Source organism: Bos javanicus, chromosome 5 (assembly GCF_032452875.1).
Source record: "Bos javanicus breed banteng chromosome 5, ARS-OSU_banteng_1.0, whole genome shotgun sequence".
Taxonomy (NCBI): Eukaryota; Metazoa; Chordata; class Mammalia; order Artiodactyla; family Bovidae; genus Bos; species Bos javanicus.
The window spans coordinates 91,030,302-91,041,033 of NC_083872.1; the positions used below are offsets into that span (position 1 = coordinate 91,030,302).

The window sequence follows — 10,732 nt, forward strand, 5'->3', positions numbered from 1 at the left end:
GTTGGTGATGGACAGGGAAGTCTGGCGTGAGTGCTGCAGTCCACGGGGTCGCAAAGAGTCGAACATGACTGAGTGACGGAACTGACTTGATTAAAAGGAACTAGGGGAAGACATAAGGGACAGAATGGTTCTTCTTGTTTCCTGCAGCCACACAAATGACAGCAAGAAAGAAGAAATATGTACACCCACAGTTGGGCTTCCCTGCTGGCTCAGCAGTGAAGAATCCACCTTCAGAGACATAGGTTCAATCCCTGGGTGGGGAAGATCCCTTTAAGAAGGAAATGGCAACCCACTCCAGTATTCTTGCCTGGGAAACCCTGTGGACAAAGGAACCTGGCATGCTACAGTCCATGGGGTCACAGAGTCGGAAACGACTTAGCGACTAAACATCATCCACAATCAGCTGAATTCAACGAATTAATGAGTTACTTTACTCAGAGAGTGTAATATGTGAGTGTGGTATAGCTAAGTGCTGGAAGTATAAAGATAAATAGGACCTGATTTTAAAATATTATAGCCTACAGAAGACAAACACAAATGGATACTTCAAAACAACACCATAAATATGAATTAGAATTACGGTGACTTTTGAACCCAGAAGAACCTAAAGTATCTGTTTGTCTAAAGGACAGGAAATACAGACACACTGAGGATATATTAACAGTTTCCTATTCTCAGTGAGCACACATTCTAACAACAGATGAACAGTAAATAATTACTCCAATTGTGACAGGGCTAATGCAGAATTTGAAATGGACAATGAGCCTAACAAAGTATTGGGGATAGTTGCCTGAGAAATTGTTCAAGATAAGACCTAATCAAGACAGGAGTTACTATATTTATCTCCTGACTTCCATTTAGAGCACTTGCCAAATCATATTTGAGTTCCAAACCACTTTTTATTATTTAGTCCAAAACCCTCACTTCCAAGAAAGAGAGTCAAACCGAAGTTCAGAGAAATGAAATCAACTGCCAGATTTCCTGCAGGCAGTCTCTAGTAATGCCAGAGCTACAATACTGATTATTCTCACTAGAGTATTCTTTCCACATTTTACACAGGAGAAATGGGAGGATAAATGACAATATCAATCAATCACAGCCCTAGGCCCTTTACATATTCCATCTCACTTAATCAAGATATGTCTCCTGTTTTGAAAGGTAAGGAAACAACTTCTGAGAAGACAAATTATAAGACCAAGGCTTTCTGACTTACGGGTTCATGCTCTTTCACTACCCAATGTTTCTTTCATTGTTTCAGTGATAGACGTGTCTACAAAAATACAGTAAGGTATTGTTCCAATAAAATCCTCAAGGAAAAAACTTTTTACTCAGAAATAGTAACACTATTTCTCTTATTCATCACTGCAGAGATTAGCTTTTCTTTCCTTCAAGTCAATTTCCCAAGTGTGACTTTCCCCCAGCTTGACCCCCGCTCAAAGTCTCTTCACTTCACACCTGTACTATTCCTTCTACCTCCTAATTGGTCTCCCAGCTCCCAAGCTTTCTTTCTCTACCTTTGCCATGTGTGATTAATTTTCCTGTAACACAAAGTTTCATCATTCGTTCAAAATACATTTTAAAATACCTAAAATAAGCATTAAGCACTGTACCAGGTAATGCAGATAGAGCAATGATCAAAACAGACGTGGTTCCCATTCTCAAGGAGCACACATTCTCCCAAGAGCAATGAGTAGTAAATCATCACTCAAATTGTGATAAAGACAATGCAGAACTTGAAGTGCAAGCACTATGTATCTAACAAAGAATCAGGGAGAGGCTGCTTGAGAAAATGTTTAAGGTAAAACCTGATCATGATTGGAGTTACAAAAACAGAAGTCGGGGAGAGCCAAAGAAACCAATTCACCAACCTACAGTGAGAAAGATGGGCACACCTGTGTTGGCACAAAAGGCCACACTTCTCCCATTCATTATTTCCCAGTTTTCAATGTGGAACCTCTTGTCTCGGCAGGAAGTTTCCTGAATACGCTAGGCTCTTTCCTTCCTATGCTTCATTTAAGCTTTCTAGAAATTTTCTTTTCATCACTCAACTAACTCTAAAATCCAGTCCGTTTCTCTCATCAAAACTTTAGTTATCGACTACAATACGCTACAGTTCGGGCTTTTTTCTTTTAAATATCACCATTTTATCTACTTTTGGTTGCCCTGGGTCTCTGTTGCTGCGCAAGGGCTTTCTCTAGTTGCAGCGAGCGGAAGCTACTCTTCCTTGTGGTGAATGGGCTTAGTTGCTCCACAGCATGTGGTATCTTCCCAGACCAGGTATCAAGCCTGTGTCCCCTGCACTGGCAGGCAGATTCTTAACCACTGGACCACCAGGGAAGTCCTCTACAGCCTTAACTTTAATATACTAGGTCATAAACAATTTACAGAAAAACCAGAAAATGATGGAATCGTCTTTTTACTCTCCTTAAAAACTAACCAAATGGGAAGAAACACATGTATACTTCTTATCACTAAACGGTTCAATGCCAACCATCAGTCAATGCTCAACAAAGATTTTTTAAACACCCAAACATCTACCTGATCTCCTATCCATGCCCAAAACTGTTCAGTTAGTTCTAAGGTCAATGTTTTTATTATTTCCACAAATGTATACTATCAGTCACAAAAATGAACTCAACCTGTGGTAAAATTAATTGCAAACCCATTACCATTACTAGAAAACATATCCCAAAACCCTTTAGTAATAGATCAGCAGTGTTACATATTAAAAACTATTAAAAATGAAAGGCATTAAGAAGCCTTTTAGATCAACCATATATGTTAAAGTAAATGATTAAGATGTAGATTTTGTAATAAAATCTTTTGATATGGCATATCCGTTTGCAAGTTTCTGATGCATTCATTTACAGATAACATGCCACATATTTAACAGCTTGTTTAGGACTTTGGGGGGCTTCCCAGGTGGCTCAATGATAAAGAATGCACCTGCCAATGCAAGAAAAGACACAAGTTCCATCCCTGGGTCAGGAAGATCTGGAAGAGGAAAAGACAACCCACGCCAGTCTTCTTGCCTGAAATATTCCAAGGACAGAGGAGCCAAAGGGCTGCAAAAAGTCTGACACAACTGAGCAACTGAGAAATCACATAATTAGGTGTGGCTTCCTAGGTGGCTCAGTGGTAAAAAAAAAAAAAAAGAAAAAAAATCCGCCTTAGATGTGGGTTTGATCCCTGGCTGGGAAACATCCCCTGGAGAAGGAAATGGCAACCCACTCCAGTCTTCTTGCCTGGAAAATCCCATGGAGAGAGGAGCCTGGCGAGCTACAGTCCATGGAGTTGCAGAGAGTCAGACACAACTCATCAACTGAACAACAGCATAGTATCTTTTGGCATTTCAGATCTTAAACTGCTTCAACAAGAGACCAATGTTACCTTAGCTACAATTGGCTCAAACGCACAGTCTGTACCCCCGTCCATGAGGTCAAGTGCTTTGTCTCAGTCACTGCCGTTGTGTACCGAACACCTAGAATAGTACCCACATAATGGGGCTTCTGCATACATCTGTGGACTAAATACCTACCTAGCACATAATAAATGCTTAATAAAGTGTGTGCCAAATACTGCACATTTATTCCCCACAACCACCTTACAGGGAAGGAACTATTAATGTCCCTCTTCTGCAGATAAAAAACCTGAAGTAGTACTAAGATGTTAAATAACCTAAATGACTGTCCCACGGTCACCCAGCTTCAGTGACAGCCAGAATTCAAATCCAAGCGTTCTGACTCATGGTGTACTCTTAACCACTTCTCTTGCTATCCTTCTCTCATTAACTTCAAATTTTCCATTTGCCTTTGATAAAGCATTGGGCATTTTTCTACTATAAATGCTTCTAAACAGTGGTTAAAATAAAAACAAAAAACCCCAAGTGCCTATCCATTTTGGATTTTTCTATCAACTTATTTTATAAATATGCTCTTTACAGAAAGTTACAGAGTTTCCAATCATTTAAAAAGTATTTATTAGGCACCTCTGGATTGCCTCTAAACTGACAGTTCTTAGCTTAGACCAGACATTTCCGAGACTGATAAAAACTACTGACATCTTCTCAGAGAAACGTCCACATGAAATTTTCCATTCAATCTCACTGACCTTACTAGAGTATGCCCCCAGAGAAAAAGTTGGCCTTAAATCACTATACCAAGTACAATAATCCAATCAAAGGCATCAATTCCTGGCCCTCACTTTGTAGTCTTCCTTATACAAATTCTACTGCTGGTATTTCAGTTTAATTCTAAGAACTGAGTACACACCGTAAGCACATACTGCTAAGACACTACAAAGATGGAAATGAGCTAAACCGTCCCTGCTCTCAAAACTACCATGTTACAACAAAAAGGATGAAGCAAAGCATTCAAATAGGAGGTCTTCAGAATAGTCGACAGGGCTTCTTAATAGAGAGTCATGAAAACCTTAATAAAACCTTCATGGGAAAACCTAACCTGGTCTTACAGTTAAGGAATTAAGGGTCAAAGATGTTAGCAATACTAAGATTTGAATCTCATCCTTTGACCCTTGATTACAGGCTATTCATGTTGCAATATTCTACATCCTTCCATCTATATAGAACAGAGCCACAAACTGGGAGGAAAAAGCAAGGAAGAAATACAAATACGGTACTAAGAGCAATACCATATTTCCTTTTAATTAAAAGACCACATTTTCTTTTAATTAAAAGGAAGACCATATTTCCTTTTAATTAAAGGGAAGAAGAAATTAATATCATTTAAAAAGACCTAATTTGTCATGGTATTTTGAAGGGTTTTGAAAGGCTGTCTCCATCAACAGAAATTTGAAGCAATTATTTTGTATCATAATATGAATAAAAAGAAAAGTGGGGAAAATGTTGTCTGCTAAGTGAAGATGTATGAAGAAAATGTGAGCAGGTACATTTAGGTCATAAAATCCTTGGCTCTCTTTCTCTCAGAAGACTTGCTCTGAGGAAACTAGTTGCTAGGTTCTAAGAACACATAAGGAGCCTTATAGAGATACTGACCTGGTAACTGAGGCCACCTGCCAAAAGCTATATAAGTGAGATGGTTTCCAGCCCCAGTCAAGCCTTCAGATGACTGCAGTGCTGGCCAACACTTTCGCTGCAATAAGAGACTAAGCCAGAACCACCCAGCTAAGTAGCTCCCTTCCTGACTTCTAGAAACCACATGTGGTACTAAATGTTTGTTTCTTTAAGTTGCTAAATCTGGAGCATATTTGTTAGACAGCAATAAATAGCTAACACAATAGTTAAGGTGTGAAATCGCTAACTTTGAAATCAAAGTTTGTGCTAATTAAAAGTTTCAGAGCAATATGCAAGACGGATGAGAGGAAAGTGTTTTGTCTATCTCTCACCATATCCAATGGAGTCCTTCCTGCACATGGTAAATACCTAAGCTTGGTAACAAACTAGCATACACACAAGATTTCCTAACTGACCCAACGAGAACAGCCTCAAAGTTTCTTAAAAGTAAAATGGTTCCCTTGAATCTTTCCATATAAGTTCAATCCTGAAGGCTGTAGTTTTACTGTTGTTTACTTTTTAGCACAGACCCATACCTTCCTTAACTGAGAATTACAATACGTAATCAATGAAAACTGAGACTAAATTGTTAGCAGCTCTTCTCTAAATTTAGTCAAAACTAAAAGGTAGCTTAAAAGTGGTTCCGGAGAGACTATAAGCAGCTGCTTCAGAGTTGAAAGGCAAATAGTGAAAAGCAGTTCCATCATGAAGTATGAGCAAAATACTTTTATCAGTATTTGATTGTCTGAACCATACAGAGCCTTAATAGATCTTGATGATAACCTCAGCATGAAGCTTTCTAGTATTAATCCAATTTAAAAGTTTAGCCTCCATACTAGAAAAAAAATCTTCCCAATCATACTACTGGGCAAGTGGGCAACATAACCCTGTTTTCCCAGCGTCAAAATGATCTTAATTAAACCTCAAAGTTTGCAACCCATAAAGCTGGGAATCCAAATGTTAATTCTCAAAACAGTAAGGGCCTGTAGTCTATGCTGATGATTAAGCTTCACACTAAATGCCCTTCCCTATATGCACCCATCACTTGACATCTGAATTTACCTAGAAAGGCTGATAAAAGTGGCTTTTTCAAAATAAATCATACCTTATATTCTATCTGGGGAGGAAAAACTATAATACAAAAAAGAGACAAATAACCACAAAATACAGGCTGTTATTATCAATTCACTTATACGGACAAGCAACTAAAAATATAAACTAACTTTTACACTAAAAAACAATTTCAGAGGCATTTCAAGTTCTAAAATTCTATTTAAAAGTCAACTTAGGCTCTGAAATTAGCTTAAAAGGTGGTAATTTTTTAAAAAGTACTTAAGCTTAGATTCAAAGTTAAACAAAAGCTAGTTTTTAGTGGCCTCACATGGCTAAATATTCTCCCCAAAGAAAATTCCATTATCTTTATAACCGAAGTTAAGAGTAAACTATATATCAACTTTAAGGTTTCCTAATCTTACCAAAATAAACATCAGTACACTTAACGCTGGTTTTGAATAACTTTCTCCTGGGGAAAACAATGTTTTTGGAATTGTGTGACTTAATCATTTTATAAGTTAATCATTTTCACAACACTTCAAATATGTGTTGTAAACTGACTCCTTGGATCACAAGCTTTATATCCAAATCTTTACAGTTAGTTCTTTCTTCAAAAGAAGCACTTAAGAGTTAAAAATATTTAAGATATTTCAACACGTTCTAAAGAATGTTACATAAACTCAAAAGTATAATCTTATTTCAATGTGAAAGCTCAACAGACATTCTAACAAGAGTAAATTCTAATGATAATAAAATCTTTGCAACAGGAATGCCTCATGTTTTTAAAAAGCACTTTAAAACCACGATATCCTTCCATCAGTTACAAATATAAAGACTTCCCACCATGAAATCAATCTATAAAATCCACAGATTGATGTAATCTGCATGGCAGTTTATAAGAATTATGAATCCTTTGCAAACTTAAAATAACTCTCAAAAAAAAAAAAAAACCTGAAAAGCAAAGGAGGGGGGCATTTCAAAGTTAATATTATCAAGATCACAACCAGTTTCACTTAGCAATAAAGGTTTTTTCATACAAGTGATAAATTCATTACCCTGTAATGGTAAAAAGATTATAGTATTTTGTAGTCTCTAATATTTAAGCATCCAGAAGAGCAAGTATGCCTTTTTATCAAATTTTAACCTTATTTGGACTTGTGACACCAGCATCTTACTCCTTACTCTGAAATGAGGTAAGAATTACATATTCAAGTGAGTATCTAATAAAAATTACGTCAAAACTCCACTTGCTGAAGTATTACTGGACCAACTACTCAGTCTCCTAAAATGAAATAGTAGACAGACATTAAATTAAAAAAAAAAAAAAAACCCAACAATCTGGCATATACTGCTTATAGCTTATTTAAAGAGAGTAATTCTAACTCTGGTGAAGTGGAACTAGCAGGGGACTTGAGAACCTTTGTTCAGATCCAGCTCCACCACTTCCATTCCATAGTTACTGTTTTGAGTAAGACACTTAACTTGCTTCTTCTGTGTTTAAGCCTTGCACCAGAGTTGTGAAAATGAAATGATTGGCACATTTAAATCCTGCAGTGCTACTAGGCAAGTTTGTGTGTATGCTAGGTAAACAGAACAACTGTGGAAGACACTGAATTGTATGAACTAATGTAAACTTTTAAGTATCTACTGGTACCAATGAAGGCGTATACAGTAAAACGACAAATAATACATGCTTCGTTAGGCAGTTCACATCAATTTTTGATTTTCTTAAAGACATTCTCCTTCCTATCCTGCCTACATAGTTGAGGACAATTTTTTCAAGGTTTGCAGTGTATTTTACCCCATTCAAGGTTATTTCCTTAGATATTAAAATAAATGTCAAATAGAATTTGATGCTGTATTTTCAAAATATTTAGGGCTGTAAATTCCTCATAATACTAAATATAAGCCAATGTGTTCATTTTTATCAGTTAACAATAGAACTCCTGGAACTTTAGAATACTTAAACTTTCAAATCCAAGCCAATATCGATTGTTAAAATTCTACTGCTCATCCAAACATTAGCAGACGGTCAAAATAACTGCTAATATACTTTAGATGCAGTACAATACGCATGACGTGGTTCTGTTCTATCAAAATAAAAATACATTAACAACCAATTAGTTAAAATATGAAATCTTCCGGAGATGAAAAGTAATGACAATAACATCTGAAACACACCATAACAATGAGTATCTTAAAACCCCCAAAAAATGAAGCGCATTTTTGTCAGTCTTCACATTCTTTCTAAAAACCTTTAGAAAACTACTAATCCCTTCAGAAATCTCGCCAAAACATGACTTTAAATATTATCACCTAAAATCACGACTCATGTTGAATCATTAGTGTACACAGATTTTAAAACGCATACTAACATGTTGTACCTTAAGACTGCATTTTGTTACTACTGCAACTCTCTTCGGCTCGGTAAAGTTACCTTAAACGACACCAACTCATTATTCTCTTACAAAACGATGTGTACAGTTTGAGAACTTTCTCCCCAGTTTGACCACCAACCAAATAAAGAGAGGTTATTAAAATCATTTTGGAGACCAGGTTAAGGAAGATATGAGGAATTCTGGAAGCGCTAGTCAAATAGAAAAGAATAGTCTTTTTTTCCCTAAGTAAAAGAAAAGTGATGGTTGGGGTCCCCCTCCCTGAACAAGGAAGTTCTCTTACATCCAGGCGAGACCAGCCATGTTGGAAAACACTTGTCAGTTACAGTTGTGACAAGTCTTCGCCAACACCGCCCGGGGAAGCTAACCTTGTGTACCGAGGTGTGTACATCAAGGCCCTCTTCAGCTCCGCCGGAGGTTCTGGGCCTACTTTGGGGATGGTTTCCGAGTTGGAGCCGTCCTTCGGTCCGAACGGAGTGCAGAGCCGAGGGGGAAAGAGGGCGGGGAAAGGAGAGTTGGGGGGAAAAGGGTTTTGAAGAGTTGGAAGCCGCTATCCGCAGCGAGAGGGGCGCGGCGGCAGGGAGAGGTTTCCGAGTTGAGAGCCGGGGGGGTGCGGGGGAGGGGCCGAGGATTCGGGGAACAGGGGGACTCTCAGCAGAAAAGTCCCCCTCGGAGGGGCCCAGGAGCGCCAGAGGAGGAAGGGAAGCGGAGGAACGCTTCGGGGTACTGACCTGTCCTCCGAGTCCATGCGGCTCAGGGGTTCCCCATCCGACGACATCTCCAAGCTGCCTCGCCGGCCCCCGGAGGTCGCGCTGCTTCCGCCTCCCCCGGTCCCGTAGCCCTCGTCGCCGCCGCTGGAGACGACGCTGCTGCTACTGCTGCCGCCCCCGCCGCCGCCCTGGCTGCCCCGCGGTCCCTTGGGCTCCTCCAGGCCCTCCTTGCCGTCCCCATCCCCGCTGCTGCTGCTGGCGGCGCCGGGGCTCAGCGAGCGCGTCTCGTCGCTGCTGCTCCCGCCGCTGCTGCTGCCCACCAGGCTCTCGGCGCTGCTTTCCTCCTCGCCCCCGCCACTGCTGCTCTCGTCCTCCTCCTCCTCGTCGTCGTCCTCCTCCTCGTCGTCGTCCTCCCCGGCCTGGCTGGCGCTCTCGGGGCTCGGCTCCGACATCGTCTCCGCCTCGCCGCCCCCCACTCCGCCGCCGCCCCCACCGCCGTTCAGCAGCAGCGCCGCCACCGCCTCGGCCTCCGCCTCCTCCTCCTCGTCCTCCTCCTCCTCCTCCTCGGGGGGCTCAGCCCGGCCCCGCGCCGCCGGCCCGGGGCTGCCAGGGGGCAGAGGGCTCAGGCGGGAGAGCTCCTCCAGGTCGGCCATGTCGGTGAGAGCGGCGGCCATGGCGGCGCCTGCTCCTCCTCCTCCTCCTCTGGCTCCTCCGCCTCCCCGCCGCCGCCGCCGCCTCCCTCTCTCGACTCTCGCTCCCTCGCCCCCCTCCCAAACGCCCCAAACTCGGCCGACGCCGCGGCAGAGCGGGAGGAGGGCCCGCGAGCTGCGTCAGCCTGCACACGCGCTACGGAACCCGCGCGGGGACAGGCGCGCCACTGCGCTCACTCACGCGGAGACGGCTGCGCGCCTGCGCGGCGGCACGCGGTGGCGCCTCCCCTCGGCTGCGGGCTCCGCGCCCGCGCCCCCGGCCGCGCCCCCTCTGGGCCCCCGCCCGGACCCGCCGGGACTCAGAGTTTCCGCGGGGGCTGTCCACGCCTTCCCCGGCCGCGCGGCGGGCGGAACACGCGGAACGAAAAGCTGGGCGCCGGCCGTGGATTCTAACAGCCCCCGCCCCGAGGGCTCACGATCGAGTCATTCATTCCGGGAGTGTTTGGGGAGCGTCCCCGGCGCACGGGCGCTGAGCCAAGAATCGAACAAGTCCCTAGGCTCCTGAGAGCTGACAGTCTAAGAGGAGAGGCAAGGAAAATGAGTAAAAATAAATAATACAGTGCTAGGTACTGAATCCATACGCGCGACGCAGAGCCACAGGTTTTTATCTAACCTACGTTCGAATACCCCCGAGGACTGGTTAAATCACAGTCTGAGAGCAAACATCTCTGTGCAACATCTTCAAACTTTTTAGCTCCTGAGCCCTCTGAAACGATTTTGTACATCTTCCTACATCCACATGTTTAAAGTGACATCCACATTTTTTTCCAGCCTCATATTTTACGACTGTCACACTTTTTTAAATGTAGTCAACCAATGAATCCTGAATTC

At 42.2% G+C, this 10,732-nt stretch overlaps 1 protein-coding gene across 2 annotated transcripts in view; it reads right to left on the reverse strand.

Annotated features, from left to right (window-relative positions):
* Positions 1 to 10,067, reverse strand: part of AEBP2 (AE binding protein 2) — a 61,940-nt gene extending 51,873 nt beyond the window's left edge. Inside the window, exon 1 of one of the 2 annotated variants that reach the window (XM_061417691.1) lies at positions 9,213 to 10,067. In XM_061417691.1, the coding sequence (XP_061273675.1) occupies positions 9,213 to 9,865 (653 nt within the window). In that variant the 5' untranslated portion in view covers positions 9,866 to 10,067. Of the gene's footprint in view, positions 1 to 8,849; positions 9,179 to 9,212 lie in introns of those variants that run through there. The other variant, XM_061417692.1, reaches the window with a different exon arrangement.
* Between the last annotated feature and the right edge of the window lie 665 nt (positions 10,068 to 10,732).